At 35.3% G+C, this 17,149-nt stretch overlaps 1 protein-coding gene across 1 annotated transcript in view; it reads left to right on the top strand.

Annotated features, from left to right (window-relative positions):
* The window catches only part of LOC130246734 (disco-interacting protein 2 homolog C-like), a 28,757-nt gene that overhangs the window by 10,272 nt on the left and 1,336 nt on the right, over positions 1-17,149 (top strand). The window contains exons 5-13 of the mRNA XM_056479860.1: positions 1,001-1,131; positions 1,219-1,387; positions 3,395-3,565; positions 3,756-3,785; positions 7,014-7,075; positions 7,405-7,462; positions 10,336-10,410; positions 10,503-10,677; positions 11,509-11,632. Of these exons, the coding sequence (XP_056335835.1) occupies positions 1,001-1,131; positions 1,219-1,387; positions 3,395-3,565; positions 3,756-3,785; positions 7,014-7,075; positions 7,405-7,462; positions 10,336-10,410; positions 10,503-10,677; positions 11,509-11,632 (995 nt within the window). The remainder of the gene's footprint in view (positions 1-1,000; positions 1,132-1,218; positions 1,388-3,394; positions 3,566-3,755; positions 3,786-7,013; positions 7,076-7,404; positions 7,463-10,335; positions 10,411-10,502; positions 10,678-11,508; positions 11,633-17,149) is intronic.

Below are 17,149 nucleotides of genomic sequence, written 5' to 3'. Positions count from 1 at the left end.
ATGGTAAATAAGATCTCTCTCTCTCTCCCTCTCTCTCTCTCTCTCTCTCTCTCTCTCTCTCTCTCTCTCAATATATTATAATATAATAATACATATAATTTTATATGTATTATTTTTTATATTTATATATATTTTTTAATCACAAAATTCATTGCAAATTTCTGGGAATTACAGCCACAAAATTAGTCCTTTTTATCGCAAAAATCACAAGAAAATCAAGAAAAACTAAGGGGTCTGATTATAAGTAAGCTAATAAAAGGATTATGAGTAGACTAAGTAAATGATGCTTGGACATTTATATTTGCCCTAATGTAAAAAAAAAGCCAGCTGGTGATCGCCTAAACCTCATTCATCAGATCTCAAGAAGTGATCCAGCAATCTCTCGTCTCATCATAGAGCATCTCCTGTTTCGGTATCACAGGTTTGCCCCAAAAATGCTACTTTTGTGCCGTTATTAGCTTTTTTCCTCACCTATTTACTGGTTTAATAATCTTAAAATTGGTCCATCTTCACCTGCTGGTGAAAAAACAAAATCTGCAATCTATTGAATCTGCTATTTGCGATCTATTGCTTTTCCTGCAGCGCCTGGATGTAATGTCGAATTTTAACAGCCGAATTTGAGCCACTGAATTTACGGAAGAGAATTTAATAAAATAAATAATAAAATAATAAACTTAAAATTGCCTTTTGAATATTATACTTTGTATTTTTAAACAGAACCAAATATGTTTAAATCGGCAAGTTAAATATGAAGTATTGAATTTAAGAAGTGAAATAAACAGCTGGGTTAAATTTTAGGACCTAAAATTACAAACTCCTGGAATTCAAGTCATTAAAACGCAAGCAGTTGTTAATCCAGTGTTTTATTTTTTTCTCAGTGAGTGCTATTCGACAAGCTTTTTATTTCAAAACTTTAGGCATTGATTTTGGTCCATAAGCTTATAATTCTAACTTCAACTATATAAAAAAGTAATGTCAGTTTCTCTCCATTTGTGTATAGATGTCTCACAATGCCACCAGTGCTCTGTGTCGCTCTGTAAAGCTGCAGTGTGAGTTGTATCCGTCTCGTGAAGTGGCCGTGTGTCTGGATCCATACTGCGGCCTTGGCTTCGTCTTGTGGTGTCTCTGCAGGTACAGATCACCTGTGCTCTCTGCAGACTTAATGGCCAGCAGCAACAGTTTTAACATGTTTATCTGTGTGTGTGTGTGTGTGTGCAGTGTGTATGCAGGCCAGCAGTCTGTTTTGATCTCCCCGATGGATCTGGAGGTGAATCCTGCACTGTGGCTTCAGGCCGTCAGTCAGTTTAAAGTCAGAGACACCTTCTGCTCCTACTCTGTGATGGAGCTCTGCACCAGATCTCTCAGCTCGCTTACTGACACGCTGAAGGTACATCTATATGCATATGCAAAGGCATATGTGTACATACACACACACACGCACACACACACACACACACACACACACACATATATATATATACGTATAAACATACACGCATACATATGGAAATGTCCACACACAGACATACAGTGCATCCGGAAATATTCATAGCGCTTCACTTTTTCTACATTTTTAACATTTTTAATGTTACAGCCTTATTCCAAAATTGTTGCAAATTTATTACAAATAAAAAACCTGAAAAATCGCATGTACATAAGTATTCACAGACTTTGCTCAATACTTTGTTGATGCACCTTTGGCAACAATTACAGCCTCAAGTCTTTTTGAATATGATGCCACAAGCTTGGCACACCTGTGTTTGAATTTTTGCCCATTCCTCTTTGTAGTACCTCTCGAGCTCTATCAGGTTGGATGGGATACAGTTATTTTCAGATCTCTCCAGAGATATTCAATAGTATTTGGATCTGGGCTCTGGCTGGGCCACTCAAGGTCATTCATAGAGTTGTTGTGAAGCCACTCATTGACATTTTGGCAGTGTGCTTTGGAGTCATTGTCCTGCTGGAAGATGAACCGTCAACCCAGTCTGAGTTCAAGAGCACTCTGAAGCAGGTTTTCATTCAGGATGTCTCTGTACATTGTTGCATTCATCTTTCCCTCTATCCTGACTAGTCTTCCAGTTCCTGCTGCTGAAAAACATCCCCACAGCATGATGCTGCCACCACCATGCTTCACTGTAGGGCAGGTATTAGCCTGGTAATGACCGGTGCCTGGTTTTCTCCAAAAGTAACACCTGGCATTCACTCCAAAGAGTTCAATTTTAGTCTCATCAGACCAGAGAATTTAGTTTCTTATGGTCTGAGAGTCCTTCAGATGGCTTTTAGCAGTTCCAGGCGGTCGGTGGCTTCCGTCTGGCCACTAAACCATACAGGCCTGATTGGTGGATTGCTGCACAGATGGTTGTCCTTCTGTAAGCTTCTCCTCTCTCCACAGAAGAACGCTGAAGCTCAGACAGAGTGACCATCGGGTTATTGATCATCTCTCTGACTAAGGCCCTTCTTCCACGATCACTGAGCTTAGATGGCCAGCCGGCTCTAGGAAGAGTCCTGGAGGTTCACATCTTCAACTTACAGATGATGGAGGCCACTGTGCTCACTGGAACTTTCAGAGCAGCAGAATTTTTTCTGTAACCTTCCCCAGCCTTGTGCCTCGAGACAATCCTGTCTCAGAGGTCTACTGACAATTCCTGTGTCTTCATGCTTGGTTTGTGCTTTGGCATGCACTGTCAACCCTGGGACTTTAAATAGACAGGTGTATGCCTTTTCAAATAATGTCCAATCAACTGAATTTCCCACAGGTGAACTCCAATTAAGCTGCTGAAACATCTCAAGAATGATCAGTGGAAACAGAATGTACCTGAGCTTAATTTACAACTTCACGACAAAGGCTTTTTTCACATTGTCGTTATTGTGTGTAGAATTTTGAAAAAATAAATGAATTTAACCCTTTGACTGGGTTAAAGACTGTAACATAAAAAAAAACGTGGAAAAAGTGAAGCGCTTTGAATTCTTTCCAGTGCACTGTATGTTAGCCCGTTCATTTCATTATCTAACGTCTAAGGCATTTTAAAAATTTAAGTTATTTTAAACTCTAACTAAAAAGTAAAAGTATGTTTATTATAGAAATGCAGTTTTAAGATGTTATAAATGTACAATTTGAAAATGCCAAATTTAGGCTTCCTCAAGTTTTCCAAGACTATGGGATCCTAGTTTTCTAAAGACAAAAAAATTATAAAAATTATTTATAAAAAGAATTTATTGGCTTAATATAAAAAGTCATTTGCTAATGTTGCAGACATTACAAAAAGAAAATGACTAAAACGTTGCCTCACATTTGAGTTTAAATCAAATGTAAACAAACAAAATTGATCTAAAATATGAATAAAATCGCAGATTGACTCATGTATTTGTGTGTGTGCGTGCTTGTCTCTTTCAGGCCCGAGGGATGGATCTGACCCGCGTGCGTTCCTGTGTGGTGGTGGCAGAAGAAAGGCCTCGTGTTGCTCTGACCCAGTCCTTCTGTAAGCTCTTTAAAGACGTGGGGCTTCACCCGCGAGCTGTCAGCACCGCCTTCGGCTGCAGGGTCAACCTCGCCATCTGCCTACAGGTAGACACACATGACCCTCACTCAATTCATGACCTAACTGCATCCCCGCTGTTCAGTTTTTAATTTAACTTGTCATTTAACTCATTCAACCTTATGTTTCATTTTATTTCGTTTTAGTTTTTTGTTTTTTTTTTTCATTTGTGTTTTAACTTATTTCTACATCACATCTTCCTCTCCTCTCCTCATGTAGCCTCATAGGTTGGGGAAACTTGCTGAGCAGGTATGACTGAACTTATTACAACCACATTGGACTCCGTTAACGGTCTGTGTATCTTTTGGTCATTGGATTTTTCTTTTAGAAACAGACATTGAAAGTGTTATTTGATTTTTGCATGCTTCCTTTCAGATAAAATTGGTTGTAAAATACTTTTTTTTTTTTTTTTTATAATTTTTTTCTTCGAAATATTTGGTGAAATGAGTCTCTCTCAATATTAATCATTCATGGTCAAACTTCTGGAAATGGAAGTGTAATGGTTTTAGCAATATACTGTACTTTCTTTTCAGAAAGGTGTTTATTAAAGCAACGCAAATGTTGAATATAATGTCAAAATAAATGTTGTTTCATTTAAAACACTGCTAACAAACAATAAATATAGCGAGTATATCGCTATATATAAAGAGGAAAATATGTCTTAAGTTAACGAAATCCCATTATCACAAGAAAATACCTTGTATAACAACACAATTGAGTGAAAAAAAGAATAGCCTATAGCATGTGTGTAATTTTGTTTTTGTTATTCCAATTAAAAAATTAAAATCAAACATTTTTCACAAGTAAAAAGAGAAGTGCCTTGTATTTCATTGATTGTTTATGAAATTTTAAACGAAAATCAAATAATGGCTTGTTTATTTATCGTTTTTATTTATTTACTTTTCAATATCCGTTTCTAAAAGGAAAATTCAATGACCAAAAGATACACGGACCGTTTACACTAGTGCATTTTCGTTTTAAGATTGCATTTCAGAATGAAAACACATCTCCTGCAGAGTGGCGTTTTTACTGCATTCAGAAAAACAATTTTTCGCCGACACTTTACAGATTAAAACATATGACACTTGACCTTTCACTCTTACTGCACATGCGCATATTTTGCCGGAATCTGTACTTGTAGTCTATCACTTGAATAAAGGTCATATAATAGGGACTTTTATATATATATTAGGGAAGAATCATGAAACGATATGCAATAGTCCAAATGACCAATCAGAGAGTGATTATGGATAGCCACACCTCCGTTTGCAAGTTTGATTTTTTTTCAGTCTATCCTGAAACGCTGAAATTAATTAAACGCTGTCTTTTGTGTTTTCAAAATGCTATGTTTTGTGGGTCAAATATAAGCTTTTTAAAACAAAATTGCACTAGTGTAAAAGGCAGCATAGTTTAAGGAGTAAACCTACTAATTATCCTCCTAAATGCATGAATACTATTCAAACTAATGCTATAACTTCACCTCAAATGACTTCATGTTCACTGGTCTTGCATTCTTCTGGCATGTCCAGAGCTGTTCATCATACAACTGATATAATCTGTTTGTGAGAGCATGCGTGTCGCCAAATTCAGTCCTAAATGTCCTAACAGTCCTAACACCAGGTGAGTTTTATTCTAATATTAAATGTAAAAAAATTGGCTATTATTATTACTATTATTATTATTAATGTGCTAAACAAACACCTATTCAATTTTAATATTTTGGGATTTATTATTATTATTATTATTGTGCTAAACAAACACCTATTAAATCTAAATATTTTGGCATTTATTATTATTATTATTATTATTATTATTATTATTATTATTATTATTATTATTGTGCTAAACAAAGACCTATTAAATCTAAATATTTTGGCATTTATTATTATTATTATTATTATTATTATTATTATTATTATTATTATTATTATTATTATTATTATTATTATTGTGCTAAACAAAGACCTATTAAATCTAAATATTTTGGCATTTATTATTCATTTATTTATTCAGTTATTTTTTAAGCTTAGACCCTTTATTAATCAGAGGGCGTCACAGTGGAATGAACCCAAAACTTCTCCAGCATATGTTAAACGCAGTGGATGCCCTTCCAGCTGCAACCCATTACTGGGAATCACCCATACACACTCATTCACACACAAACACTACAGACAATTTAGCTCACCCAATTAACCTGTGCATGTGTTTGGACTTGTGGGGGAATCCAGAGTACCCAGAGGAAACCCACGCCAACACGGGGAGAACATGCAAACTCCACACAGAAATGCCAACTGACTCAGCTGAGGCTCGAACCAGCAACCTTCTTGCTTTGAGGTGACAACGCTATCCACTGCACCACCGTGCCGCCTGGCATTTATTCTTATTATAATTTTTATTATAATAAACAAATGCATTTTAAATCTAAATGTTTTGCCATTTATTATTATTAATATTATTATTATTATTTTGCTAAACAAACATCTATTAAATATAAATATATTGGCATTTATTATTATTATTATTATTATTATTATTATTATTATTATTATTTTTATTACTACTACTACTACTAAACAAACACCTCACAATTACACTATAATAGTTAGTTTCTACCAAATGTTTAGTAGTATTTTGTGAATGAAGCAGCATTTGTATCCAATATGTACTGCTTCAAGTGATCAGTAATAAACATGGAAGTTGCTGCAGTTAAAAAAAAATCAACTTGGATAATTAATGACTTTCATCTTAAACAACGCACACAAGGTAACAAATGCTGTCAGGATCTAACATTCAGGTGGCTATTGTTTGGGATGTCATTTAACAAATTATGTTAAGACATTTAAGATTATTTATCAATGATTAATCTGCTGATTAGTCCAACTAACAAGTCACCTGATCTGTTGAACAACAGGGATCTAATTTTGTTTATTTAAATTTATTTTATTTGTAAATATTATATTCATGAATCTTGCAGATTTCATCCAGCCGTTTATGGGGTATTCCAAAATACTGATTTTAAACCTTAAAAACGTACAACCAGAAATGAAAAATCTATCAACGTTTACACGGTTATTCCAGATTGTCAGGTTTCCAACATTCCAACAGAATATTTTGTAACATTTTCTTTTGTATTTATGTAAAAGAAGGAAACTCGAGACAAATTTGGAACAAATGAATGATAATTAAATGGTGACAATTTTTAATTTTGGTCAAACTTCTTTTTAATCAATTTTACATAACCTATTTTTGCCAATAGTTATGTTCAAATCTATCATCTTTGGCCTAAAATATATCTACCTGCTTCCTTCCATCTGTTAACTCTTCTCAATAAACTATAAATCTGTACACCTTTCACAATACTTTTAATGCAAGTCACATTGAGAGTAACTTTCTCTCTGCCGGATAAGCATGATACCCAATGTTTTGAGTAGATTTGACTGTCATTTACAGAAGGGGATGTTGTATGTATGTTTGCAGGGAACATCAGGACCTGATCCCACTACTGTCTATGTGGACATGAGAGCGCTGAGACACGACAGGCAAGACATAAACACACTCTTACACACTTATCAGATGTATCAGTATCCCAAATAGATGCAACAAAAGGGACAGAATTGGTACAGATACACAACCAGTTCAAAAACAGACCCTTAACGTCAAAGTCCATGTGAAATCAAAATGTACAATGTTTATTTCGTTAGCGCACATTGTTATTCTTTAGGTGAACAGTTAATCCGTGCTAGTTAATCCACTGTAAAAACAAAATGTTTGCTTTGGTAATCTTCAATCAAAGTTTGACTATTATTATAAAACAGCGTTCCTATTTTTAAAATATTTTTGTGGTTTGCCATTTCTTGTGTGTTTGCAGGGTGAGACTGGTTGAAAGAGGGTCTCCACACAGTCTGCCTCTCATGGAATCTGGGAAGGTTTGTAAGACCTTGTTTTTCAGATGAGTTTTGGTTAAGCACATACAGATGAGGGCACACTGTATTTACACCTGGTGTTTAATTCCTTTTTTTATCCACTTTCAAACACTTCTCTGATTTATTTGAGAGGTGAATTGATGGGCTATATTTATGTTTATACGTTTTTTTTGCTGATCTTTCAGTCTTAATATTGCAAAAATAAACTCACAAGGCTTACCTATGAACAAAAAAAGGAGTCCTTCAACAAACATTGCAAAGGGTTTGTGTTCGAAACAGAACTGGTTGGAGAACATTGTGCTCTTTTCTATTTTTGTACTGTGATTTAAAGGGACAGTTCACCCCAAAATGAAAACTGTACTGTTCCTTCACTAGTTTCAAAGCCATTTGCCTTTCTGTTTTTTGTTGAACACAAGGGAAGATATTCTGAAGAAAGACGGAAACCTGTTACCATTGACTTGCTTTGTGTTTGTTTTTCCTACAATGCATGTCAATGATTACGGGTTTTCGGCTTTCTTTAGAATATCTTCTTTTGTGCTCAACAGAAGAAAGAAATTCATAAAGGTTTCCAACGAGTAAGTAAATTGTCGTTACTGATGTCCTATCGCTTGAAGAGGGCAACAGTTTTATTCTGTAATGTTTTCAGATGAGGCGATTTTACAGCTTTTTAAACTTATTTAACAACAGTAGCATTTACACGATGAAAACAATCTGCAAATTTCAACACTGCAAAAAATGCATTTCTTTCTTATTCATTCTTGTTTATTTATATAGCGCTTTTACAGTGTAGATTGTGTTAAAGCAGCTTAAAGGGCCATGTAACCCTCATTGTCTCAGCAGGGTGTTTTCACACCTCTAGTTTGGAAAAAAGTCTGGAAATTGGGTGAGTCCAGCTTTGATTAGGTGGGAGTGTCGAGTGGTAAAAGAGGGAAGGATTTGCATGAAAAGGGGAGTTTCAGTTCAAGCACGCGCTGATTTTCACAGAGGCAAAACAAACACAGGCACAGGGGACAAGACGGTGACTACGTTTACATGGACATCAGTAATCAAATTATTTGGCAAATTATTAATTTGTCGACTTTAACGGCAGTTTGGCACTTTCACTTTCATTCAGGAACATTTCATGCATGCCTCCGTGATAAACGAGATATTAGATGCCAGGAACTGCTGGAAGAGTGTTGTTTTAATGGAATGTTTGATACCTCACGGCAAATGGGAGAACAAAAACCTCAGCATTTCTCGGGAACTTAGCAATTACAGCGGATCTTTCAGCGTCTTTTTTAAAAGGAGACGAGTGGCAAATCCAGATGTCACCATTTTTAGATGCGAAAAGCTCTCGGGTAAAAAAATTTCCTCACAAAACTATTTTTGTCATGTGTTAGCAGACCACTGTAATCCACACATGAGTTCAGCTGCGCTCTCATAGGGGGGAAATGAAAACAAAACCTTCGTTGCAGCACATTTATAAACGCTACACTGACGATCCATATCTCCAAACAATTCTATTGTCTTAATTCATTTAATTAATCTGAACATTGTAATAGTTAAAATAGTCTTTAGAGCTATCATGCATATTAATGAAGTTGCACCTCACACAAGTGAATGCACTAATTAGTTTGAAGTCTATCTCTTGAATTAATTATGAAAGCTCAAAGACATCAAGTTGTACCCACCAATATAGCCAGCAAGTCTACATGCTGGAATTCACACAAGGATCTCATTACCGTGATGTTGCTTCAAAATTTCTTTTCAAACTGAAAGAACGAATTTGCTCCAAATAACACAAAAACAACCAATTTTCACTATTTTGTGAAATATATGTGTCCTAATAGTGTTTATAGCAGCATGGGACACAAATATATGTCTGTCAACATCTCAGAAAATGTGTTTTGTGGTTTTGTGACCATTTAACATAGAAGTTCTAGTATATTAAAACTGTGTCAGTCCAGTTTTTAGAGTTTAAGTTCAGTTCAGTGTAGTTTAACTTTCACTGCTGAAAGTCCAAACAATGAAGAGCAAATCCATCGATGCGCAGCTCCACAAGTCCCAAACTAAGCAAGCCAGTGGCAAGGAACAAACATCACCAATTAACAAGACTTTAAACCTTAGACTTACTTAATTTTGGCATATTATGTTTTTAAAACAACAGTTTTGCTTGTCTAGAAAAGGCTTCTTGATATAAGAATTTTTAGATATTTGGTCTAGAAACAAGACAAAACAAAAAAGTAAGAAGAAATCAGATCAACAAAAGTGCATCAAGCGTAAACAGTGAAGCTGGCTTCTGCTGATGAAACTGCAAACGTAATATTTTACAGTTTGAACCCAAAAATGACCAGTCAGTAAGATGAAGAAAAGTCAGAGATTCAATTAAAAAGAAAGTTTACTGCAGATAGTTTGCAATTTCACCACCAAAAGCAATCAACAATTAAACTATTACATAATGTTATTAACACCGTCATACATATAGTTGTTTTAACCTGATTGGTTCAAACAGAAATAGACTTAGAAAATGTCCATGTGCGTGTGTACAGTACAATCTTAAAATCTCAACTTCAGAGCTGACCCCAGACCTGTGAAATAATCCAAAAATAAATAGAAAACACACACACACACAAACTACAATCTGTTTCTTACCCAAGGATGATTGTACTCTCAGCAGTCTTATCAAAACTGTTTAAAAACTAGTACAATCTACATATAAACTGGCAGCTTACATACAAAGGAATGAACACCTCTGAGTCTTCTCTTCATCTGACACAGCAGACTTTTATTTTTAACTGTTAATCTTCATCCCAAACAACATGTCCTTGCATAACATTTCTGTATTTGTGTCTTTAAATTAAAAAAATATTTATTTTCTTTTATTCTTGAAACAGATTTTACCTGGTGTGCGCATCATCATTGCTAACCCAGAGACGAAAGGACCAATCGGAGACTCTCATTTAGGGGAGGTCAGACCAGTAACACTCTCCACTATTAGATCAAAACTATATCTTCTCATAAAGCAGCATTTCACCTGCGTCTGTTTTTAAAACCCACACAGATCTGGGTCCACAGTCCGCAGAACGCCAGTGGATACTTCACTGTGTTTGGCGAGGAAAATGTGCGTTCGGATCATTTTGGAGCCAGACTAAGCTTTGGAGACACTCAGACGGTGTGGGCCAGAACTGGATACCTGGGGTTCCTGCGCAGAACTGACCTCACGGATGCAAGCGGAGGTGTGTTGTTCAGTGTATATTATATTATGCTGACCATTTATTTGATTAAAAATAGCTTAAAAAGTAAAGAATGGCACTTATAACACCAAAATGAAGTGGCTTTGATTGCCAAGGGAAAGACAGAACTGTAATGTCCCTTTAACAAACTGATAAAATGCACCTTTTAAGAATAAATGTATTTTTAATGCAATGTTAGTGGCACTGGATAAAAACGTCTATCAAAATGTATATGTATATCTCTCTCCTGAGAGAGAGAGAGAAAACTCCCCGCAGAACAAGATGCTTTATGCTAATGCCTAGCGCAGTGAATATACAGTTAAAGTCAGAATTATTAGCCCTCCTGAATTATTAGCCCCCTCTACTTTTTTCCCCCAATTTCTGTTTAATGGAAATATATTTTCAACACATTTTTAAACATAATAGTTTTAATCACTGATTTCTAATAACTGATTTCTTTTATCTTTGTCTTCATCACAGTAAATAATATTTGACTAGATATTTTTCAAGACTCTAAAAATAGCTTAAAAAGTAAAGAATGGCACTTATAACACCAAAATGAAGTGGCTTTGATTGCCAAGGGAAAGACAGAACTGAAATGTCCCTTTAACAAACTGATAAAATGCACCTTTTAAGAATAAATGTATTTTTAATGCAATGTTAGTGGCACTGGATAAAAACGTCTATCAAAATGTATATTAAATATATACTGTATTGAGCTTTTTGCTGGATAAAGGAGGATTGTCTGTGCATGAATGTAGAGAATTATGGCTAGTTTGCATTAAGCAGTGGAGTTGCTTCATGCTTTATTTGTATGTGTGTGTGTGTGTTCAGAAAGGCACGATGCCCTTTATGTGGTGGGAGCATTAGATGAAGTCATGGAGCTGAGAGGAATGAAATACCATCCCATTGACATTGAAACGTCCATCATCAGAGCACACCGCAATATCACAGAATGGTGAGTACACACACACGCACACACACACACACACACACACACACACACACACACGCATACTGTACATATTCAAACTTCACAATTACTGTATTTTTTAGTAAAGCACTTTCAATTAATGTGCTATGTAAATAAACTCACCTATATCATTTAAATATGCTAATTAGGGGTGGGCTAAGTTTTGTGTAAATCATGATATTATTTTTCTGATTTTCTTGGTGAATGGTTACTTTTTAAAATTTATTATTATTTAATTCATTTCAATACAGTTCAGAGCCAAAAAATAAATAAATAAAAATCTCAAAGGAACTTGGAAACAAAAAAGACATACAATACCAGTGTCAAAGGTCACCGAATACAATCTTATTTACATTCGTAATTATTGTTCATAAAATGTTGCTATATAAAATTTTGTTAAGGGTTACATATCGAAGATCATCAGGCTCCAGATATGTATAAATAAAAGCACCACAATAAAATTAAAACATGACATTTCTTCTCAACCATTTAACCCAGTATGCAGAAATTGTATAGGCTAGGTGTCTCAAGGAAAGTGTCAGTACTTTCATATCATACACCTCTTTTACAATATCATCCCATTCACCTACAGATAGAGGATCTTCCTTGAGCCATTTCTTTGTAATTTTTTGAAGAGTAAATTCCCAGGTACATAGTTTTAAAATTACATTCCAGATTCAATCTCATTATTGCATTGATCTCTTTATTCAAATCTTGCCAACAGGTGTGTATAATATTACAATGCCAAAATATGTGGAAAGATCCGCCAATACATTTCCACATTCACCATTTTTTGATCTCTAGTTTGAAAGTATTTTATTTTAGGTGTCATAAAGAACATGATTACATTTTTCCAAATAAATTCCCTCCATGAGTCTGAATTAATTGTGATCATCTGTGTTTCCTAAATAGTTAACCATTCCTCATTTGTTATAACTATATTCCTTTTCCCATTTCTGTTTCTTAGTTAATGTTAGACAGGTATAAATACTTGATACTAGTTTATTAGCCCTATTTTGTAATTATCTATAAATACCTGCACTACTGTTGTTTTTGTGTCTTCTGAATCTCTTATGTTTTTATTGGACTAGTCTCTAACTTAAAGGTAACGGAAAAGGTTTTGTTTATCTAAGTTATATGTATTCGAAAGTTGTTGAAAACTTTCTAATTCATTATCAGCAGTAATGAGACAGAAGGATGTTATGCCTGGCAGATGCCGTTGTTTGTTACTTATTTTTTAACATTCATTATAAATGTCTGAGCGCAACACGGTGGCTCAGTGGTTAGCATTGTCGCCTCACAGCAAGGTCTCTGGGTCAAGATCCGACTGGGTGCTCCAGTTTCCCCCACAGTCCAAAGACATGCGCTATAGGTGAATTGAATAAACTAAATTGCCCGTAGTGTAAATGAGTGTATGAATGTTTTCCAGTACTGGGTTGCAGCTGGAAGGGCATCCGCTGTGTAAAACATATGCTGGATAAGTTGGCGGTCCATTCCGCTATGTAGACCCCTGATGAATAAAGGGACTGAGCCGATGGAAAAATAATGATAAATGAAACTTTACTGTCACCTTTGGGTTCCTTATGAATGGAAGTAACTTTAAAAGAAAAAAGTTTTTAACAGTACTATTGAATTGTCAAAATTTTCTACAAAGATAAAAAGCAGGACAAAGCTTTTTAACATGGATCATTGAGCAGAAAAAACAGCACATTGTAATCATTTCTGAAGGATTGTGTGACTCTGAAGACTCTGAAGTTATGATGCTGAAATTCAGACATCACAGGATTTAATTACATTTTAAGATATATTCACTGCTATTTTAATTTGATATACCTGATATGCATATTAAATACAGCCGAAAAATAAGTATTGAACACGTCACAATTTTTATCTGAAAACTTATTTCTAAAGGCGACTTAAAATTTTCCCCGAATATTGGTAACAACCAAAGAGATCCATATATGAAAAACAAATCTAATTAGTTAACAAATTAAGTTATGTGTAATAAAATGGAATGACACTGGAAAAAGTCTTGAACACATGAAGGGAGGTGTAGAAAGGCAGTGAAAGCCCAGACAGCAGCTGAAATCATTCAGTATTTCTTCAGCAACCCTCTGCCTTTCGTCCTAAATAAATAATAGCTGCTTCAGTCCAACATCTGCATTATCCGGATGATGAAGATGAAACCAGGGTGGACATTTCAGCTAGACTATGATCCAAAACACCCAAGGAAACTCTCAAATTCTTTCAGAGAAAGAAAATAAAGCTGTAGAATGGTCCAAATACAAAATTAAGATCAGATTTGATAGACGAGACCCACAGAACCATCAAGATTTTCACACTCTGTCAAAGTCTGTGGAAAACTCACACCTGAGCAATGCATGTGACTTCATTCTCCATATGAGAGGCGTCTTCACGCTGCCATCACCAAAAGTCCTTTTATATAAAGTAATAAATATGTCTCAGTAGTTCAGTACTTTCTCCCTGTGTCATTTCATTATTACACAGTACTCATTTTTCAGATTTTTTTTCAGAAAAATGAAAAACATTTCATTTTTATATTTGCATTGTTTGGGTTTTTACCAAAATCTGGTTCAATTCCATGTCAACAGCTCCTTGAGAAATATTATTCCCAGGAAAATACATGATGTGTTCAATACTTATTTTCCTCGATGTAACACTTGATTTAATAACCAAAAATTACAACACTTAAAGGGATAGTTCACCCAAAAACAAAAATGTATTCATCCATTTTTTGGAAGTAATTCCAAATCTTTTTGAATCAGTTGAACACAAAAGTTGCTGGAAACCTGTAACCATTGACTTTCAATGCTGTGTTTTTCCCCCTCAACATTATTTTGTATTTCTTCTTTTGAAACCCAACAGGTTTGTGACAAGTAAATGATGAAAATATTTTTCAGTTTAAGGCGAACTAGGCCTTTAATGTCTGAATGAGCCATCTTCAACATGAGCATGTTTTTACTGGCAGTATCGAGTCTCAGTATTGTAAGATATAAATCTCTGTGGCTCTTAAAGCGGATATGCTGTTATTCAGGTAGTCATCCATAAACTTGCTTGCTCAGCAAGATCCAGTGTTGCTGACAATACAGTTGTTTGACCTGAGAGAGAGAGAAAACTCCCCGCAGAACAAGATGCTTTATGCTAATGCCTAGCGCAGTGAATATACAGTTAGTCAGATTTATTAGCCCTCCTGAATTATTAGTCCCCTCTACTTTTTCCCCCAATTTCTGTTTAATGGAAATATATTTTCAACACATTTCTAAACATAATAGTTTTAATCACTGATTTCTAATAACTGATTTCTTTTATCTTTGTCTTCATGACAGTAAATAATATTTGACTAGATATTTTTCAAGACACTAAAATTCAGCCTTAAAGCCTAAAAATACCATAATATGTTTGCAGCTATTTAAGAAACATGCCAAGTGAACGTTCTTGTTTAGCTGAAAAACAATGCTGAAGTCAGATATTCTGCTTTGAAAATGTGGGTTACATGAATGTCTGTCTTCGTTTTGGTTTTTTTAACCCGCCCACTGCCACTTTAGCCAATTATATTTGAGCACCCTGGTTGCCTTGGTGGAAAACTTCATTCAGTCAGGAAGGCTCTCAAAATGTGTGCTCGCGACTAAAATGCGACCTCCGGTGGACAGTAGCAGCCTCCGAAATGAGACGCAGATTCAGAGTTCCAGATGAGGTTATTAATTAACAAATAATATAAATATTACGAACGTAAACATTTTTAAATTCATTCTACTTTATTTATTAAGCACTTTATAACCAGCGAGCAGCAGACCAAAGTGCTGAACAGTAAAATGAAAATTATAACAGAATAAAAATAATAAAAAAACACACAGAGCACATATTATACATTTAAACAATAACAACTGCACACGTAAGCCATACATATACACTATCTAACAAATATCAGATCAAAGGCCAAGGATAGAAGGTGAGATGTGATTTAAACAAAGACAGCGAAGGGGCCTGCCTAATGTAAAGAGGTAGAGCATTCCATAACTTGGGGCCAGCCTCCGCAAATGCACGGTCACCTCTAAGCTTACATCTGTTTTTTGGGACTTTGAGAAGCAGCTGATCTTAGAGCACGCAATAGTACATGGGAGAGTGACAGTTCAGATATATAGTGTGGGGTAAATGTAGATGCTGAATCACTGATATGTGTTGGTTTGCACTGAGTCGCAGTTCTAAAGGTCAATTTCAAACGTTTTTTTTTTTTTTTTTTTTAAGATCTGAGGTGAACTATCTGCTGCTGCTTTCAGTAGTATGGCAATAAATGTCATGTGAAATTGTATTCAAACTCATTTATTTTTTTAGCATTTAACACTGGATAAAGCACATGAGGTGTACCTAAGGTGATCATTGTCAGTTTTCTGTCATTCATCTGTGAGAAATAGAAACCGTTTCTAATATATCAATTTCAACTCCTTTTAATATGGAAAGTATTCCTTCTATCGCATGCCATTGCTTTTATTTAGAACACAGGTTAAATCAGCCTTTGTTAGTCTCGTCAATCTGACAACCTCCTTTTGTGTGTTTTGCGCCAGGGTGCAATACCTAGTTCAACCACTGGGTGTCAAACTTACATACTGCACTCATAGACTGTAAAAGATATGGACATGGTATCCGTGACGGCACCCATAGGTTTCTGAAGAACGCAAAAGAAGCTACAAGTAGGCGTGGCTAACACTGTACGACAACGTTTGAGATGACTGTTTTAGAGCCTACAGCTAATCAATCTGTCAGATTCTGAAGTGCTTTCAAGTTCTAAAGAAAAATATAAATGATAAATGATCCTAAATAAAACAAATACATTTATAGAAATGATATACAAGTATATAATAACACTCACCTGGGAAATGGAGGACACGTGAATGGTTTTAGCACAATTAAGTGCACACAGCATGCCATATCATCTGATAATTGTAGGAAATAATTTCAAAAGGCAACTGACTGTGTAAAGCCACATAAAACAAAACAGAAATACAATGTATATGCCGAGTTCAGCGGCTAATCAGCTGGAATCAGCTGAGATAATGTGACAGCAACCAGCGAGACCTAGCTGTCACTCAAGTGGCCACCCCCCTAATTATGCAGACTTAATAAAACTTAATATAAAAGAAACGGATGAGTTATAAAAAAGTTCACCCCCCTCACAGTTGTCGTGAAGGGTAAATTTAGCTATATGAACCAAAATCTTTCCTTGTACCAGGCTGTAAACATCTTTTTTTCTGCTTTAAAGTTGGCCATTCTAACTGTGGGCTCAATAGAAATTTGCTCTATTATGAAGACAGGACCAGAGGAAATTCGCTGAATTGCAGTTTCAGTTACTTCCCTATTTGCTTCACGAGGAATAGCGGAGGTTGCCGCTTGAATGCACCTTTAACTAGGTTAATTAGGGAAGCTAGGGCAATTCGTCAAGTCGTTGCATAACGATAGATTGTTCTGTAGACAATCGAAAAAATA

The sequence above is a fragment of the Danio aesculapii genome, chromosome 2, assembly GCF_903798145.1.
Source record: "Danio aesculapii chromosome 2, fDanAes4.1, whole genome shotgun sequence".
Lineage (NCBI taxonomy): Eukaryota > Metazoa > Chordata > Actinopteri > Cypriniformes > Danionidae > Danio > Danio aesculapii.
This window is presented reverse-complemented; position numbering and strand designations above follow the sequence as displayed.